The sequence below is a fragment of the Rhinopithecus roxellana genome, chromosome 17, assembly GCF_007565055.1.
Source record: "Rhinopithecus roxellana isolate Shanxi Qingling chromosome 17, ASM756505v1, whole genome shotgun sequence".
NCBI lineage: Eukaryota > Metazoa > Chordata > Mammalia > Primates > Cercopithecidae > Rhinopithecus > Rhinopithecus roxellana.
In genome coordinates, this window is record NC_044565.1 from 22690598 (window position 1) to 22711157 (window position 20560).

Below are 20560 nucleotides of genomic sequence, written 5' to 3' on the forward strand. Positions count from 1 at the left end.
AGATATTTAAAACTTAAGAACAAAAACTAATACTACATATTCCCTGCAGAGACTTACATGTATAGTATAAAACAAACCAAGTTTCACATATCTCTGGAACTAGAAAGGGAAAAGGGATGGGGGTATAGCGGTTTTAGCTGTTTCTTTTTTTATTTACTTTATGCTCTAGAATCTGACACTGTACGTTTAATATTTTATTTTATTTTATTTTATTTATTTTTTATTATTTTTTTTTTTTTGAGACGGAGTCTTGCTCTGTCACCCAGGCTGGAGTGCAGTGGCCGGATCTCAGCTCACTGCAAGCTCCGCCTCCCGGGTTCCTGCCATTCTCCTGCCTCAGCCTCCCGAGTAGCTGGGACTACAGGCGCCACCACCTCGCCCGGCTAGTTTTTGTATTTTTTAGTAGAGATGGGGTTTCACCGTGTTAGCCAGGATGGTCTCGATCTCCTGACCTCGTGATCCGCCCGTCTCGGCCTCCCAAAGTGCTGGGATTACAGGCTTGAGCCACCGCACCCGGCTGATATTTTATTTTAAATGAGTCTAAAGCAACTGTGGCAAAAGATAACATTTGTTTTGTTTTTCCCAAAAGCCCATTCTGTAACTTAATTAACATTTGTTAGATATGAGTGGAGGGCAAATTGGTGAGCATGATATTATTTTCTGCATGTTTGAAAATTTTTGGCCGGGCGTGGTGGCTCAAGCCTGTAATCCCAGCACTTTGGGAGGCCGAGACGGGCGGATCACGAGGTCAGGAGATCGAGACCATCCTGGCTAACATGGTGAAACCCCGTCTCTACTAAATGTGGGGAAAAGAAAGAGAGATCAGCCTTTTACTGTGTCTATATAGAAAGAAGTAGACATAAAAGACTCCATTTAGTTCTGTATTTGAGATGCTGTTAATCTGTGACCTTACCTTCAACTTTGTCCTTGCAAGAGACATGTGCGAAGGTGATTTAAGGTTAAAAGGATTTTGGGCTGTGCAGAATGTGCTTTGTCAAACAAGTGCCTAAAGGCTGCTTGTGGTTAAAAGTCATCACCATTCACTTAAATCTCAAGAAAGAGAAAAACATTTGTCTCCTGCCCCTCCCTGGGCAATGGAACATCTCCGGGTAATACCCATTGTGTGCCTTGTTTACTGAGTGAGGAGAAACCGCCTTTAGGAGTAAGGTGGGACTTGCTGGAGCAATACTGCTAAAAGGTTTATGGAGATGTCGCATATACATCTCAAGGCACAGCATTTTCCTTTAAACTTATTCATATTACAAGGATTTTTTCATATGTCTTACTGCCGATTTCCTCCCTACAATAATCCTATTGTCCAGCCACTCCCTTATCCTTTTAATGACTACGATAATTCTCAATAAATACTAAGGGAACTCAGAGGCCGGTGCCGCGTGGGTCCTCTGTAAGCTGAGCGCCGGTCCCCTGGGCCCCGCTTTTCTTTCTCTACACTTTGTCTCTGTGTTTTATTCCTTTTCTCAAGTCTTTCGTTTCCACCTAACGAGAAATACCCACAAGTGTGGAGGGGCAGGCCACCCCTTCACTAAAAAAAAAATATAAAAAACTAGCCGGGCGACGTGGCGTGCGCCTGTAGTCCCAGCTACTCGAGAGGCTGAGGCAGGAGAATGGCGTAAACCCAGGAGGCGGAGCTTGCAGTGAGCTGAGATCCGGCCACTGCACTCCAGCCTGGGCGGCAGAGTGAGACTCCATCTCAAAAAAAAAAAAAAAAAAGAAAATTTTTATAATTGAAAATTTTGGGTTTATACAGTAATGCCAATTTATACACAAGTTTTCAAAATGATACATAAATTTGCAGAGCTAAATATATTAATTGATAGAATTCCAGGTTCCTATGACTTCTAAAATCAAGGTAAATGTGAAGAAAATAGAAAAGTCTAAAAAGAGGACAAATTTTAATTACTCAATACAATATGTTACCTGCTTCTCCTGAAGGTGTTTCCTCAGTAACTAGGGGTAAGCCAGATGCAAAGAAGTCCATGATTGTTGCATAAATATCTGGTTTCAGTAAATTCCAGTCTAAATCTTCATTTTCCTATAAACATTTAAAGGAAAATGTTGTATTTGCAGGCAAGGGCAAAGACCCATACAGAACACTACCTTATACCTCTTTTTTTTTTTTTTTTTTTTTGAGATGGAGTCTCACTCTGTTGCTCAGACTGGATGGAGTGCAGTGGCATGATCTTGGCTCACTGCAACCTCCGCCTCCTACGTTCGAGCAATTCTCCTGCCTCAGCATCCCAAGTAGCTGGGACTACAGGTGTGTGCCACCACAGCTGGCTAATTTTTTGTAGTTTTAGTAGAGATGAGGTTTCACCATGTTAGCCAGGATGGTCTCGATCTCCTGACCTTGTGATCCGCCTACCCCAGCCTCCCAAAGTGCTGGGATTACAGACGTGAGCCACTGCGCCCGGCCCCCTTATACCTCTTAAGAATCTTTTCCTGGCCAGGTATCGTAGTTCATGTCTAATCCCAACATTTTGGGAAGCTGAGGCAGGAGGATAGCTTGAGTCCAGGAGTTCAAGACTAGCCTGGGCAACACAGTAAGACTTCATCTCTTTTCATATTTTTAAAAATAATAAATAAATGGAAAGGAAGAAAGAAAAAAGAGAGAAAAGAAGCAGAAAAAAGGAAAGGAGAAGAAAGGCAAGCAGGCGGGCAAAGGGAAGGGGAAGGGAAAAGGGAAAGGGAAAAGAAAAGAGATAAAAATAAGAAAAGAAAAGAGGAAAGGAAAGGAAAGGAAAAGAAAAGAAAAAATATCTTTTCCTGTATACACACTATACCTATGCAATGGCAACCACTTCTGGAGAATATATATTACCTCCACATCTTAAAGGGTCCTGTTTAAATGAATTTCAGAAGATAAAATCTTAAAGATTCCCCCATTCATTAACTAATTCATTCACTTATCAAACTTCTATTGTTTTAATTTGATTTAAATGATTAAAAGACATTTTTTGTGATGTGAAGACAAAATATTAAATGGATTTTCTGTCTTTAAAGAGGATGATAAAGAGATACCCATTCTCTTAAAAAAATATGATGTAATTGCTTGACCAAGTATACAGAACAGCCTACAACTATTCAAAAAATTTACTTACATATATTACTTAAAGTGTATGAAAGAAATTCGGCTGGGCACGGTGGCTCACACCTGTAATCCCAGCACTTTGGGAGGCTGAGGCAGGTGGATCGCCCGAGGTCAGGAGTTTGAGACCAGCCTGGCCAACATGGTGGAACCCCATCTCTACTAGTAATACAAAAATTAGCCAGGCGTGGTGGCAGAGGCCTGTAATGCCAGCTACTCGGGAGGCTGAGGAAGGAGAATCGCTTGAACCTGGGAGCCAGAGGTTGCAGTGAGCCGAGATGGCGCCACTGCCCTCCAGCCTGGGCGACAGAGACTCCGTCTCAAAAGAAAAAAGAAACAATATAGAGATAGTACATAAAAGGTGACATAAATGGGGGCTGCTAAGGTTATAAAAGTAAAACTAGAGAAATATCTTAGTGATTGGGAATGGAAACTAGTTCTAGGTAATAAATCATTTGGAAAATAAATCAGAGTGTTACCTCAGATCTTCAATAAATAGCAGACTCTACTAAATAGGAAAATATTGGTAATAAAAATAAGAAAAAACATCCTAAAGTTGTCTGAATGAGAAAAAAAGGCAGCATGTAAGCTGCAAATATACATATACATTTAGAAAAAAAACCACAAATGATGCATAAAGAAATCTAATTATCAACTGGAAATCAGAAGTAGAAACAGGTGATTGCTGAAGACATTCAGTAAAATGTGATAGTCCATGATGAGAAAGGTTACTGAAAGAAAACAAAACAAATCCAGTATTCCGTCTATTAAATACCAACGTGGGCAGACGTGGTGGCTCATACCTATAATCCCAACATTTTGGGAGGCTGAGACAGGAGGATTGCATAAGCCCAGGAGTTCGAGACCAGCCTGGGCAATATAGAAGGACACTGCCGCTACAGTTAAAAAAAAAAAAAAAAGAAAAAAAATTAGCTGGGCATGGTGGCATGCACCTATAGTCCTAGCTACTCAGGAAGCTGAGCTGGGAGGATTGCTTGAACCTGGGAGTTAGTGGTTGCAGTGACCCATGATCACACCACTATATTCCAGCCTGGGAAACAGAGCAAGATCCCATCTATATGGATGTGTAGATAGATAGATACACACACACATACATATATAAGTATCAACATATACCCTAACTTGAGATATTATCTATTGGTTACGTCATTTCACTTAAGAAAAAATTGCAGAGCTAGGGCAATTTCAAATAGGGTAACTAAATAATGAAAGTAAGAGAGCTGGCCGGGCGCGGTGGCTCAAGCCTGTAATCCCAGCACTTTGGGAGGCCGAGATGGGCGGATCACGAGGTCAGGAGATCAAGACCATCCTGGCTAACACGGTGAAACCCCGTCTCTACTAAAAAATACAAAAAAATAGCCGGGCGAGGTGGCGGGCGCCTGTAGTCCCAGCTACTCGGGAGGCTCAGGCAGGAGAATGGCGTAAACCCGGGAGGCGGAGCTTGCAGTGAGCTGAGATCCGGCCACTGCACTCCAGCCTGGGCCACAGAGCAAGACTCCGTCTCAAAAAAAAAAAAAAAAAAAAAAAAAGAGAGAGCTAAAAGATGACTTACTAAATCTAATCAAGAAAAATAGGGGCCGGGCGCGGTGGCACAAGCCTGTAATCCCAGCACTTTGGGAGGCCGAGACGGGCGGATCACAAGGTCAGGAGATCGAGACCATCCTGGCGAACACAGTGAAACCCCGTCTCTACTAAAAATACAAAAAACTAGCCGGATGAGGTGGCGGGCGCCTGTAGTCCCAGCTACTTGGGAGGCTGAGGCAGGAGAATGGCGGTAACCCGGAAGGCGGAGCTTGCAGAGCTTGCAGTGAGCTGAGATCCGGCCACTGCACTCCAGCCTAGGCGACAGAGCGAGACTCCGCCTCAAAAAAAAAAAAAAAAAAAAAAGAAAAAGAAAAAAGAAAAATAGGAAAAAAAAAACAAAAAAAAATTTACCTATAAAAAATTTTATATGGCATAGGCTATATGTAAAAGAACTAAATAACTTTTAAAAATAAATATATAATTTCCCACTTATAACTAGTTGTAGGAATTAGATAACATATATAAAGCACTAGTGCCATATCTGACATTGAATATATTAAAAAAATGCTTATACCTTCTTCACCTTAAAAAATATGGAAGAAAGAAAACTGAAGAATGGGGGACTGGATGTGGCGGTTCACACCTGTAATCCCAGCAGTTTGGGAAGCCAAGGTGAGCAGACTATTTGAGCTCAGAAATTTGAGACCAGCCTGGGCAACATGGCAAAATCCCATCTCTACAAAAAATACAAAAATTAGTTGGACATGGTGGTATGCACGTATAGTCCCAGCTACCAGGGAGGCTGAGGTGAGAGGATTGCTTAAGCTCAAGAGGCTGAGGCTGCAGTGAGCCTAGATCATGCCACTGCACTCTGACCTGGGTGATGGAGTGAGACTTTGTCTCTAAATAAATAAATAGCTACAAGAGAATACTAGACTAGATGACTAGATTTAACATGTCACTAACCCAGTACGTCCACTTTTTTTTTTTTAATTTTTTTTTTGAGACAGAGTCTCACTCTGTACCCAGGCTGGAGTGCAATGGCCCGATCTCGGCTCACTGCAAACTCGGCCTCCCTGGTTCACACCATTCTCCTGCCTCAGCCTCCTGAGTAGCTGGGGCTACAGGCACCCACCACCACACCCGGCTAATTTTTTTGTATTTTTAGTACAGACGGGGTTTCACTGTGTTAGCCAGAATGGTTTTGATCTCCTGACCTCGTGATCCACCTGCCTCAGCCTCCCAAAGTGCTGGGATTACAGGATTGAGCCACCGCGCCTGGCCCCCAGTATGTCCACTTTTAAGGACATAAAGAGCTCAGACTAATCCTTTCAAATTGCTTAAAGGTAGTTTAATAAATACTTGCAATTTTCACACACTATCAGGCAAGTTATTTAAGTTCAGCGGATATATGTCAATCAACAGATTTAAAAGGATACATAGTTCAAATTTAAATAGTTCATGTCCCATTAATCTAGTAGTCATAAAAAATGGAACAGGCCTTTCTAGCAGATACCGCCTTGACTGTTGAAAAACACAGCATATTTTGGCTGGGCATGGTGGCTCACGCCTGTAATCCCAGTACTCTGGAGGCTGAGGCGGGTGATCACCTGAGGTGAGGAGTTCTAGACCAGCCTGGCCAACACGGCGAAACTCTGTCTCTACTAAAAATACAAAAATTAGCAGGGCATGGTGGCAGGTGCCTGCAATCCCAGCTACTCGGGGTGGCAGGGGGGCCAAGGCAGGAGAATCGCTTGAATCCGGGAGGCGGAGGTGGCAGTGAGCCAAGAGCACCATCACACTGCAGCCTGGGGAACAAGAGCAAGACTTCGTCTTAAAAAAAAAAAAAAGAAAAGAAAAGAAAAAGAAAAACATAGCATATTTCGCTTGATTTTTCTGACATTTAGAGGGCAAGAGAGTAAGACCCTGTCTCAAAAATAAAAAATAAAAATTAAAGAACAGAAAAATGGAAATGTTGGAGAGAGAGGCACTGGACTCAAAAAAAAATGAAAAGTATTTCGAGTCTTATTTTATATAATCCTATGTTTACCTTTGTGACAGTGATGAAATCTGGTCCCAAGAAGACACTTTTTACTCCTTCAATCCTAAATAACTGCCTGCAAAAAAAGAAAAAAATAAGAGATACTAAAATGCTTGATTATGGAAAAGTTCAAACATACACAAAAGTAGAGAAAAGTAAAAAACTCTCCACATATCTCTTGCAGCTTTAACAATTATCAACTCATGGCCAATTTTGTTTTATATTCCTACTCTATGATTTAGCAATCCCACCACTATTTACCCAAAAGAAATAAAAACACATGCTCCACAAAGACTTGTACATAAATCTTTATAGCAGCTTAATTTAAAATAGCCACACATACAGAAAAATATGGAAATGTCCATCACCTGGTGAATGAATAGACCGCTATATCTATACTATCAATCATTCATTCAACAAATATTTGACACCTACTAAGTGCCAGACACTGTACTAAGCACTAAACAGACTATTTTCTTTTTTTTTTTTTTTCTTTCGAGATGCAGTCACCCTCTGTCACCCAGGCTGGAATGCAGTGGTAAGATGTGGCTCACTGCAACCTCCACCTCCTGGGTTCAAGTGATTTTCCTGCCTCAGCCTCCCAAGTAGCTGGGATTACAGGCACCTGCCACCACACCCAGCTAATTTTTGTATTTTTAGTAGAGATGGGGTTTCACCATGTTGGCCAGGCTAGCCTTGAACTCTTGATCTACCCGCCTCGGCCTCCCAAAGTGCTGGGATTATAGGCATGAGCCAGCACACCCGGCCTAAACAGACTATTTTCAAAAGACTACCTTGAAAAGAGATTTTGCCAACTGAACATCTGACAGAAATAATCTCTAACTAATCTATAACTGAATTAATTGGGGCTTGTTTACTTTTACATTTTTAATACAAAATATGAACTCATCCTTGATGTAAATGTTTCAAACAATAAAATTTAAATGCCCCTAGACCACCCCTACCAAATCCTGTTATCAGTTTCGTGTGTATTCTTCCAGATCTTTTGTCAGTGCATTTGTTGTTCTGTGGTTTTTGCTTTCATATACATAATATCATATTGGACTCACTGTTCTGCAAGTTGCTTTCTTCACTTGTATGTCTCATATGTCTTTCTATGACAGTAAATACATCCCTGCACATATCTTGGGCACATGTGCAAGTAACTTCTAGGGTAGTAACCCAGTAGTGAGTTATGGAATCATGTATGTAGTGACAGGGTTTTATTTAATAAAATAAAACAGAACAACAGAAAGAGATGAAGAAAGGAAATTTAAGAATCTATTATCTATTGTAAGGGTGAAAAAAGAGTGAAAACTATCCCATCAAACCCTTGTATCTCACACATACACACACACGATGTAAAACACTTTTTACTGGCCGGGCGCGGTGGCTCAAGCCTGTAATCCCAGCACTTTGGGAGGCTGAGACGGGCGGATCATGAGGTCAGGAGATCGAGACCATCCTGGCTAATACGGTGAAACCCCGTCTCTACTAAAAAATACAAAAAACTAGCCGGGCGACGAGGCGGGCGCCTGTAGTCCCAGCTACTCGGGAGGCTGAGACAGGAGAATGGCGTGAACCCGGGAGGCGGAGCTTGCAGTGAGCTGAGAGCCGGCCACTGCACTCCAGCCTGGGCGGCAGAGCAAGACTCCGTCTCTTTTTACTGTGACTTATATCAAAAAAGTACGAAAAACAGCCTGTAATTCCAGTACTTTGGAAGCCAAGAAGGACAGATCACTTGAGCTCAGGAGTCTGAGACCAGCCTGGGCAACATGATGAAAACCAGTCTCTACAAAAAACACCAAATTTAGCCAGGTAAGGTGGCACATGCCTATAGTCCCAATTACTTAGGAGGCTGAGGCAGGAGAATAGCTTGAACCCAGAAGGTGGAGGTTGCAGTGAGCCAAGATCATGCCATCACACACCAGCCTGGGCAACAAAAGTGAAATCTTATCTCAATAAATAAATAAATAAAAATTAAAAATAAAATATGAAAAACAAACACTCTAAGATACATTCTGAGAAGTGATATGTTTAAGTAAAAAAAAAAAAGTACTTTTTTTTTTTTTTTTTTTTGAGACGGAGTCTCGCTCTGTCGCCCAGGCTGGAGTGCAGTGGTGCGATCTCGGCTCACTGCAAGCTCCGCCTCCCGCCTCCCGGGTTCACGCCATTCTCCTGCCTCGGCCTCCTGAGTAGCTGGGACTACAGGCGCCCGCCACCGCGCCAGGCTAATTTTTTTTTGTATTTTTAGTAGAGATGGGGTTTCACCATGGTCTCGATCTCCTGACCTTGTGATCCGCCCACCTCGGCCTCCCAAAGTGCTGGGATTACAGGCGTGAGCCACCGCGCCCGGCCTAAAAAAGTACTTATTATAAATTTTAAAAACAATTCCAGAGCTTAGCAAATCCTAGGTTCCTTAAATGAGACATATAAAATGGCTGTATGTATAGAAACAGCAACCTAAGCTCTGTTTTCCGAGTATCCCTGGCAATCAGATTGAGGCTTCAGTTCCCAAAAATTTCAACTGATGCTGACTCTAATATTCTTTATTATTAACTTCTCTATCAGTTAAAAAGAGCTTCATCCCAACAATTTTATCATTTGTGCTTTTTTTTTTCTTGAGACACAGTCTCACTCTGTGGCCCAGGCTGGAGTATAGTGGTGCAATCTCAGCTCACTGCAAGCTCCGCCTCCTGGGTTCACGCCATTCTCCTGCCTCAGTCTCCGAGTAGCTAGGACTACAGGCGCCTGCCACCACACCCGGCTAATTTTTGGTATTTTTAGTAGAGATGGGGTTTCACTGTGTTAGCCAGGATGGTCTCGATCTCCTGACCTCGTGATCCGCCCACCTCGGTCTCCCAAAGTGCTGGGATTACAGGCGTGAGCCCCCGCGTCCAGCTCTGTACTTTATCATCTCTGACATACAGTAGTCCCCCCTTATCCCCGGGGTATCCATTCCAATGGCCCCAGTGGATCCCTGAAACTACACGTAGTATTGAACCCTGCAAGTACTGTTTTTTTCCTATACATATATATCTATGATAAAGTTTAATTTATAAATTAGGCACAGTAAGAGATTAACCACTGATAATAAAATAGAACAATTATAACAATACGACAGCAATATGCCAGCATCACTACTTTAAGAGATGGCTACTAAGTGACCAATGATGTGGCGAGGGCAGTGGGGGGGGGTCAGCAGAGGGGAGGGCACAGGCAGACAGATAGTGTGTATGACATGGATACACTGGAAAAGGGATAATTTATGCCCTAGGGAGGACAGAGCAAGATTTCACCATGCTACTCAGAAAAGCAGCACAATTTAAAACTGATGAATTGTTTATTTCTGGAATTTTCCATTTAATACTTAGACTATAGCTGATCTTGGGTAACTGAAACCGGGGAAAGTGAAACCACAGATAAGGGGGGACTGCTGGTTTAAACATGCCTTTATCTGGTGAATTTTAAAACTGTCCCTACTGACTAGTTTTCATTTATAGTTCTGAATAGAGTATTTTAGAAATTATTCCATCTTGGCCGGGCGCGGTGGCTCAAGCCTGTAATCCCAGCACTTTGGGAGGCCGAGGCAGGCGGATCACAAGGTCAGGAGGTCGAGACCATCCTGGCTAACACAGTGAAACCCCGTCTCCACTTAAAAAATACAAAAAATTAGCCGGGCGAGATGGCGGCGCCTGTAGTCCCAGCTACTCGGGAGGCTGAGGCAGGAGAATGGCGTGGACTCGGGAGGCAGAGCTTGCAATGAGCTGAGATCCGGCCACTGCACTCCAGCCTGGGCGACAGAGCGAGACTCCGTCTCAAAAAAAAAAAAAAAAAAAAAAAAAAAAAGAAATTATTCCATCTAGAAAGAACTACAAATTCAACTACCCTTATGAATAAAATAAGCAAGTTCTCATTATTCTTAAAAATCAGATTTTTAAGATCTGAAATGGAAATTCACCATATTTATCAATTTGATGAATATTTTTTCATAAGTAAAAACATAAGTCTTTATTTATTCATGCTATAGGTCTCTCAAATATATCGCTCTTCAGGAGAAATTTTTTTAATATCAACTCTCATTTTTCTTTTCTGAGACAGGGTCTCACTCTCATGCCTAGGCTGGAATGTAGTGGCACAATCATGGCATCACAGCTCATAGTTTCCTTAACCTCCTGGGTTTAAGCGATCCTCCCACCTCGGTCTCCCTAGTAGCTAGGACTACAGACATGTATCATCACACTTGGCTAATGTTTCTACTTTTTGTAGACAGGGTTTCACCATGTTGCCCAAGCTGGTCTCAAACTCCTGAGCTCAAGTGATCCCCACCTCTCAGCCTCCTCAACATTTCTGGGTTTTTTTTGAGACAGGGTCTCACTCTGTTGCCCAGGCTGGAGTACAGTGGCACCATTATGGCTCACTGCAGCCTCAACCTCTCAGGCTCAAACGATCCTCCCATCTCAGCCCCCCGCATAGCTAAGACAAGAGGTACATACCATCACACCCAGCTAAATTTGTGTGTGTGTGTGTGTGTGGTAGAGATGGGATCTCTGTGTGTGTGAGTGTGTGTGTGTATGGGGGGGAGTAGAGATGGAATCTTGCTATGTTGCCCCGGCTGGTCTCAAACTCCTGGACTCAAGCAATCCTCCCACTTCAGCCTCCCAAAGTGTTTGGATTACAGGTGTGAGTCACTATAACATGCCTTATTGTTTTTTTTTTTAAATCTCTCATCTGAAAAGAAATTATTCTCTACACTTAAAAAAAAAAATGCAGTGCACACAGAAATACAATAGTTAAAGTTGTCTTAACCCCAAAGTCAGTTATTTATGTTTCTTGGTAAAAGCAAATGAAAACAGTAATATACCTAGCCAGAGGGGAGCGAAATGCTGCAGCTGGGGTGGGAAAATCCATGGTCCTTGTCTCAAGAACTGGTTTTCCTGGTATAAACTTTAAGCTGTTGGGATTTGGAGTATCCTGTGTTTGAATAAACATGTATCTCACTAAAAAAAGGAAAAAGAAGAAAATGTTATTCTAGAAAAAAACAGTTAACAAGTTTATGGACTATGACATGCTCATTTGCACAGAACCAGAAGAAATAAGAAAAACTGGGGAAAAACCCAAGACTTTATTGCTCTGACAAAGCATTTATAAAGATAAGAAAGAAATATATTAATATATAGCCGGCCGGGTGCAGTGGCTCAAGCCTGTAATCCCAGCACTTTGGGAGGCCGAGACGGGCGGATCACGAGGTCAGGAGATCGAGACCATCCTGGCTAACACGGTGAAACCCTGTCTCTACTAAAAAATACAAAAAACTAGCCGGGCGAGGTGGCGGGCGCCTGTAGTCCCAGCTACTCGGGAGGCTGAGGCAGGAGAATGGCGTAAACCCGGGAGGCGGAGCTTGCAGTGAGCTGAGATCCGGCCACTGCACTCCAGCCTAGGCGACAGAGCGAGACTCCGTCTCAGAAAAAAAATATATATATATAGCCGGCCACAGTTGCTCACACCTGTAATCCCAGCACATTGGGAGGCCGAGGCGGGTGGATCACGAGGTCAGGAGTTCAAGACCGGCCTGGCCAAGATGGTGAAACGCTGTCTCTACTAAAAATACAAAAATTAGCCAGGTGTGGTGGCAGGCGCCTACAATCCCAGCTACTTGGGAGGCTGAGGCAGAGAATTGCTTGAACCTGGGAGGCAGAGGTTGCAGTGAGCCGAGATTGTGCCACTGCACTCCAGCCTGGTGACAGAGTGAGACTCCGTCTCAAAAAAAAAAAAAAAGAAATATATCAATATATTTAAGTATGTAGAGTTTTCTATTAATCTCTGGTTTTTTGTTTTCTGGGTTTTTTTGGTTTTTTTTTTTTTTTTTTTTTGAGACAAGGTCTTGCTCTGTTGCCCAGGCTGGAGTGCAGTGGCACAATCACGGTTCACTACACCCTCAAATTCCTGGGCTCAAGCAATCCTCCCATTTAAGCCCCAAAAGCAGCTGGGACTACAGGTGTGCATCATCACGCCTAATTAATTTTTGTATTTTTTTGTAGAGACAGGGTCTCACACTGTTGCCCAGGCTGGTCCCAAATTCCTGGACTCAAACGATCCTCCCACCTCAGCCTTCCAAAGTGTTGGGATTAGAGCATGAGCGCTGTGCCCAGCCAATACTCTGATTATTTAAATAGTTGTGTTATGAAACAGATTACAGAAATAGTCTACACTTAAGTCTTACATATATTCATAATTCAGGAGTCCTATACATATTCTATTTGGTGACTTTGTACCAATGGCTATCATAACCATAGATCACTTACTGCTGACATTAATACAGTAAAATGCTACATTCTCTTCTTTCCAAAGTGCCACCATTATTTTAAAGACAATAAAGTTAGCAATTCATAATAGTAATAATAAATATTTATTGTGTGCTTATTATATGCCAAATACAGAGTCAAAGGCAGTTTTTTTTTTTCTTTTTTTGAGGCGGAGTCTCACTCTGTCGCCTAGGCTGGAGTGCACGATCTCGGCTTACTGCAAGCTCCACCTCCCGGGTTCACGCCACTCTCCTGCCTCAGCCTCCTGAGTAGCTGGAACTACAGGCGCCCACCACTATACCTGGCTAATTTTTTTTTGTATTTTTAGTAGAGATGGGGTTTCACCATGTTAGCCAGGATGGTCTCGAGCTCCTGACCTCGTGATCCACCCGCCTCAGCCTCCCAAAGTGCTGGGATTACAGAGGTGAGCCACCGTGCCCGGCCAAAGGCTTTTTAAAAAATTTTTTTTGTGGAGGTGGAGTCTCCTAATGTTGCTCAGGCTGGTCTCAAACTCCTGGCCTCAAGTGATCCTCCCACCTTGGTCTCCCAAAATAAAGTGCTGACATTACAGGTGTAAGCCATCATGTCCAGCTCTGGGGCCAAGTGCTTTATTTATTTATTTTTAATTAATTATTATGATTTTTTTTGAGGCAGAGTTTTGCTCTTTTGCCCAGGCTGGAGTGGAGTGGCACAATCGTGGCTCACTGCAACCTCCACCCCCCGAGGTTCAGCTGATTCTCCTGCCTCAGCCTCCTGAGTAGCTGGGATTACAGGCACAAACCACCATGCCCAGCTAATTTGCTAATTTTTGTATTTTTTAGTAGAGACAGGGTTTCACCATGTTGGCCCAGCTGGTCTTGAACTCCTGACCTCAGGTGATCCACCCGCCTCAGCCTCCCAAAGTGCTGAGATTACTAGGCGTAAGCCACTGCACCTGGCCTAATTTTTTTTTTTTTTTTAAACTGGGTTTCACCATGTTGGCCAGGCTGGTCTCAAACTCCTCGCCCCAAGTGATCCACCTACCTCAGCCTCCCAAAGTGTTGGGATTACAGGCATGAGCCACCGTGCCTGGCCCAAGTGCTTTAAATGCATTTATGCCTTTAACAACCCTGTAAAGAAGGAATTCTTATTCCCATTTTACAAATGAAGACCCAGAGGCATAGTAAGTAACATAACAAAATACAACACAAGCAAGAATCTATGCAAATTACTTTCTGGGATATTTAAAATATATCTTTTTTGTTTCGAGACAAGGTCTCACATTGTACCCAAGCGAGAGTGCAGTGGCACAATTTTGGCTCACTACAACCTCTGCCTTCTGAATTCAAGCAATTCTCATGACTCAGCTTCCCAAGTAGCTGGAACTACAGGTGTGCACCACCACAGCCAGCTAGTTTTTGTTAATTTTTTGTAGAACTGGGGTTTCACCATGTTGGCCAGGCTGGTCTCGAACTCCTGGTCTCAAGTGATTCACCCACCTTGGCCTCCCAAAGTGCTAGGAATAAAGGCGTGAGCCACTGTGCCTGGCCTAAAAGATATCTTTACAGACTCTTCTTTTTTGAGATGGAGTCTTACTTTGTCACCCAGGCTGGAGTGCAGTGGCGTGATCTCAGCTCACTGCAACCTCTGCCTCCCGGGTTCAAGCAATTCTCCTGCCTCAGCCTCCTGAGTAGCAGCTGAGATTACCAGCATGTACCACCATGCCCAGCTAAGTTTTGTATTTTTAGTAGAGACGAGGTTTCACCATGTTGGCCAGGCTAATCTCGAACTCCTGACCTCAGGTGATCCACCCGCCTTGGCCTCCCAAAATGCTGGAATTACAGGCATGAGCCACTGTGCCCGCCGACTCTTTTCTTATAATATCTTTTTTCTAAGACCATGATTAGATTGATAATTGATTCACTAAAGCAATAAAGAGATAACACAATCTATAATTTCCTATCTTGCTATTATGACAACAGCTTGCAGGACGAAAGGACAGTATTGGCGTTTTAATAGTTTTAAAACTATTAAACAGACCTGATTATTCATTATGAAAATGAACCTTCTGGCAGGGAGCAGTGGCTCATGCGTGGAATCCTAGCACTTTGGGAGACCAAGGTGGGTGGATCACGAGGTCAGGAGTTCAAGACCAGCCTGGCCAACATGGTGAAACCCCGTCTCTACTAAAAAAATACAAAAATGAGCCAGACGTGGAGGTGTCTGCCTATAACCCCAACTACGCAGGAAGCTGAAGCAGGAGAATCACTTGAACCCGGGTTGCAGTGAGCCGAGATTGTGCTATTACTCTATTACTCCAGTAATAGAGAGAGAGTAGGTCTCAAAAAAAAAAAAAAGAAAAGAAAATGAATTTTCTGGCCGGGCGTGATAGCTCACGCCTATAATCCTAGCACTTTGGGAGCCAAAGCGGGCAGATCACCTGAGGTCTGGAGTTCTAGACCAGCCTGGCCAACAGGGTGAAACCCCATCTCTACTAAAAATACAAAATTAACCGGGTGTGGTGGCGAGTGCCTGTAATCCCAGCTACTCAGGAGGCTGAGGCAGGAGAATCACTTGAACCTGGGAGGCAGAGGTTGCAGTTAACTGGGATCGCACCATTGCACTCCAGTCTGGGCAAAAAGAGCAAAACTCCATCTCAAAAAAAAAAAAAAGGCCGCGCACGGTGGCTCACGCCTGTAATCTCAGCACTCTGGGAAGTCAAGGCAGGTGGATCACAAGGTCAGGAGTTTAAAACCAGCCTGGCCAACATGGTGAAAACTCGTCTCTACTATAAATACAAACGTTAGCCAGGCATGGGAGCGTGCGCCTGTAGTCCCAGCTACTTGGGAGGCTGAGGCAGGAGAATCACTTGAACCTGGGAGGTGGAGGTTGCAGTGAACTAAGATTGCACCATTACACTCCAGCCTGGGCAACAGAGTGAGACTCTGTCTCAGAAAAAAAAAAAAAGGAAAATGAACCTTCTGAGTAAAAATAAATCCTCCATCTTACAGCAGTATATTTAAATAGATTGACAATCGTATATAACAATTAAAATTTATTCAGTGCCTGGGCGCGGTGGCTCATGCCTGTAATCCCAGCACTTTGAGAGGCCAAGACAGGCAGATCACCTGAGGTCAGGAGTTCGAGAACAGCCTGGTCAACATGGTAAAACCCTGTCTCTACTAAAAATACAAAAATTAGCCGGGCGTGGTGATATGCGCCTGTAATCCCAGCTACCCAGAAGGCTGAGGCAGGAGAAACACTTGAATCCGGGAGAGGGAAACTGCAATGAGCCAAGATTCAGTCACCACACACTCCAGCCTGTGAGACATAGTGAGACTCTGTCTCAAAAAAAAAAAAAAAAAAAAAAAAAATTATTCAGTGCCTATCATGTGCTGGGCAGGGTGCTAAGCACTTTACATATATTATATCATTTAATCCTTACATCCTTTCAATGAGGTACTGTTTTTATCTTGTTTTATAGTAAGGAGACTAAAGGTCACTCAGCTACTAAGTGACAGAGCCAGGATACAAAGCTGGACAATTTTGCAGGTGCTCACTTTCTTAGCCACCGTACATATTGCTAATCCTTATCTAACATTGCCAAGCGTAATAGGAAAATACATTTAAGGTCAGTCTTCCTGTTCTAATTTTCATATCACCTATTTTAGGAGAGAGAATAAAATATCAAAAAGCAACAGTTTTATTTTAAATTTGAAAGAGTTTAAATTTGGCAAAACATATGGTTGGTACAAAAATGCTTTTCTTAGCCATTAGGGAAAAGGTTCTAATTTGACAACCGAGAGTCATTTTTGCACTTTGCCATGCAGTTCCACCTAGCTGAAGTAAAACCATTTCGTGGATAAAGAAAAAAATTAAAGGTGAACTCCCATACATTTTGCTTAAGTCATTGTCCTAACAATTCCTTAAAAATGAAAAAATAACCGCAATGTCCAAGTACTTCTTTAAACTATGTATATTTCTAGTAAGACATTCTTCTGAAAATCTATAAGGGAATGATTTTTCAATGACACATGAAAGAAAGGGCTGCCAACACTTACTGTAAATAATCTTCTAACTCTGGTTCTGAACCAATCATTTCTCGCAGCTTGTATTAATAATTTATTGCTAACCAAAATCTGCACACGGTACTCTACCAATATTTGAAGAATTAAATCTGGCTTTGGCGGGGTGCATCAGCTCACACCTATAATCCCAGCACTCTGGGAGGCCAAGGCAGGAGGATCACTTGAGGGCAGAAGTTCAAGACCGGCCTGGGCAACAGAGATCCTGTCTCTACAAAAAACTACAAGTTGTGGTGGCATGTGCCTATAATCCCAGCAATATGGGAGACTGAGGCAAGAGGATTGCTTGAGCCCAGGCATTAGAGGATGCAGTGAGCCAAGACAAAAAAAAAAATCTGGCTTTATTCTACTTAGTCAATTTGAGAAAAACTATACCTGCAGAAAGCAAAATTTTTAGAAATCCTTGAGGGCAAAAACTACAAATGCAAAAAAAAAACAGTCACTTAAGAGCATGTACTCTATACTGTCTAAAGTAGAAAGTATGAAGATGAATGACATAATCACAGAACCTTTTACTTTTGACAATAAGGCGTGCACCACCATGCCCAGATAATTTTTGTATTTTTTTGTAAAGACAGGGTTTGACCATGTTGCTAAGCCTGATCTCGAACTTCTTGGGCTCAAGGGATCTGCCCACCTCAGCCTCTCAAAGTGTTGGGATTACAGGCATGAGTCACCACACCAGCCTATTTCTTCCTATTATGCTTGGTACTAATAGGTACCTAAGGAGGTAGACATAAACTCCCCCAAAATACAGATTAGTGATGCTTAAAGTCAATATCAATGACTAAAATTAATGGGTTTCCTATTTGAAAAGCCTATATGACCACATATTTCAGTCCTACAAAGTTTAAAAGTCCAATTAAAGTGGTTTAATCAGCTGAGTTACTCAGTATTTACAATATTTATATCTAAACTATTCTGTGATTCAAGCAGTCAGGCAAGTCTGCAGGAAAGTGTTCCTCTTCTGGCCCCTGGCTACCGAAGGGGTAAGGTCTACCCTGATTTAACTCATGCCCTTAGCCAGAATCAGCCAGAGTATGGCCACAGGAATGTGTTCAAGCTAGCAATGGAAAGGAGAGGCTGAATTTATATGCTTACAGCTCCATAACACATATAGGTATACATTTATATACATGCACACATGCAGACACACATACCCTCTCCCCTTAAAACTCCCCTAACTCTACATTATGGTCATCACACTTCAAATTATTTTCTTTTTTTTTTTTTTTTTTTGAGATGGAGTCCTGCTCTGTGGCCCAGGCTGGAGTGCAGTGGCCGGATCTCAGCTCACTGCAAGCTCCGTCTCCCGGGTTTACGCCATTCTCCTGCCTCAGCCTCCCGAGTAGCTTGGGACTACAGGCGCCCACCACCTCGCCCGGCTAGTTTTTTGTATTTTTTAGTAGAGACGGGGTTTCACCGTGTTAGCCAGGATGGTCTCGATCTCCTGACCTCGTGATCCGCCCGTCTTGGCCTCCCAAAATGCTGGGATTACAGGCTTGAGCTACCGCGCCCAGCCAGATTATTTTCAAATCATATCTATTTCCCAAATTAAAGAAAATCAAGTATGTATCTTGTTAACAATCAAGATTATTAACAAAACCATAGTAATTAATTTTGACAAAAAAGTTTTTATTTTTTTTTTTTAATGTAGTTTTTACTACATTCAAAATCCTGTGTTCTAAGGTCTGGATAAAAGCCAGAAATTTACTGATTTTAAGGGTATTCTTATCCAAAAAAAGTAAAGCAGTAGCTTGAAATACACAGAATTCTTTGAAACACAATCCCCATTTGAAACTTCTTTTTGAGACAGGGTCCCACTCTGTCACCCAGGCTGGAGCACAGTGGTGTGATCACGGCTCACTGCAAGCTTGAACTCCTGGGCTAAAGGGATTCTCCCACCTCAGCCTCCCAAGCAGCTGGGACTACAGGTATGCGCCACCATGCCCAGCTAATTTTTTGTATTTTTTGTAGAGATGGGGTTTCGCTGTATTGCCCAGGCTGGTCTCAAACTCCTGGGCTCAAGCAATCAACCTGCCTCAGTCTCTCAAAGAATTGGGATTACAGGCATAAGCCACCACACCCAGTCAGATTTTAACTTCTACAATATTTTCATTTTGGAAAACCATTTGTTGAACAACTCTCGTGTTGCAGCGGATGTGTTATACAAGATTCTGAGATTTCATAGATCTATTGGACAATGTCCTTGCAAATACATTTTCTACTTAGAAGCCTATAAGAAAAATATGGCTTTTTTCCCTACATTCTTTCTATAGGCTTCTAAATAGAAAATATACAAATTCTCATCTTTCATGATCCAAAAAATCCTAACACAGTTCCATTAGTTTCTGAAACACAATTGCTTTAAAAGAGGTGAAATTTTACCTGGGTTACAAAAGGCTGCAGGTAGTGGGAAAAGTGGTCTTTGTACAAATTGATGCAGAGGCTGTTTCTTAATGGTGTATGGATTCTTCAACATATGACAGAACCTATATTTAAAAGCACATAATGAATGGCATTTTAAGAGCTCTAATCTTTTAAAATTGGTTTCTACTTCTCATGTATAAAAAAGACCTATGTAAAATTTAAACATAACCAGCAATAGAAATAATTAGAGAACTGATTTTTCATTTTCCATCTACATTATTTCCACTTACTTAGGCAAGCAATATCTATAAACAATTCAAAATCAGGTAGAGCTTAAATGGAAATTCCTACCCTTGATAACTGGGTGTGCACAGGATAATATAACATCCAGGTATAAGAAATAGAATTGGGCCGGGTGCAGTGGCTCACACCTGTAATCCCAGCACTTTGGGAGGCCAAGGCAGGCGGATCACCTGAGGTCGGGAGTTCAAGACCAGCCTGACCAACATGGAGAAACCTCATCTCTACTAAAAATACAAAATTAGCTGGGCATGCTGACACATGCCTGTAATCCCAGCTACTCGGGAGGCTGAGGCAGGAGAGTCGCTTGAACCCAGGAGGTGGAGGTTGCCGTGAGCCAAGATCAGCCATTGCACTCCAGCCTGGGCAACAAGAGTGAAACTCTGTCTCAAAAAAAAAAAAAAAAAAAAAAGGCCGGGCACGGTGGCTCACGCCTGTAATCCCAGCACTTTGGGAGGCCAAGGCAGGCAGATCACAAGGTCAGGAGATCGAGACCACAGTGAAACCCCGCCTCTACTAAAAATACAAAAAAAATTAGCCGGGCGCGGTGGCGGGTGCCTGTAGTCCCAGCTACTCAGGAGGTTGAGGCAGGAGAATGGCATGAACCCGGAAGGCGGAGCTTGCAGTGAGCTGAGATCTGGCCACTGCACTCCAGCCCGGGCCACAGAGCGAGACTCCGTCTCAAAAAAAATAAATAAATAAAAAACAGGAAACAGAATTGTATCTACATTAGTAATTTATAACCCATAGTCCCAGACTCTTGGCTATGCACAAAGGAAGCAAATAACTATAAGCTTTTTTCTTTTTTTTTTTTTTTTTTTTGGAGACA

General features: G+C 42.7%; 1 protein-coding gene across 7 annotated transcripts in view; it reads right to left on the reverse strand.

Annotated features, from left to right (window-relative positions):
• The window catches only part of NFU1 (NFU1 iron-sulfur cluster scaffold), a 47804-nt gene that overhangs the window by 22409 nt on the left and 4835 nt on the right, over positions 1–20560 (reverse strand). For 5 of the 7 annotated variants that reach the window (XM_030921063.1, XM_030921065.1, XM_030921067.1 and 2 more), the window contains exons 2-5: positions 19450–19553; positions 11557–11692; positions 6702–6768; positions 1939–2053 (exon numbers count right to left, since the gene is read on the reverse strand). In XM_030921063.1, coding sequence (XP_030776923.1) covers positions 1939–2053; positions 6702–6768; positions 11557–11692; positions 19450–19553 — 422 coding nt within the window. The remainder of the gene's footprint in view (positions 1–1938; positions 2054–6701; positions 6769–11556; positions 11693–19449; positions 19554–20560) is intronic. The other 2 variants (XM_030921068.1, XM_030921069.1) reach the window with 2 other exon arrangements.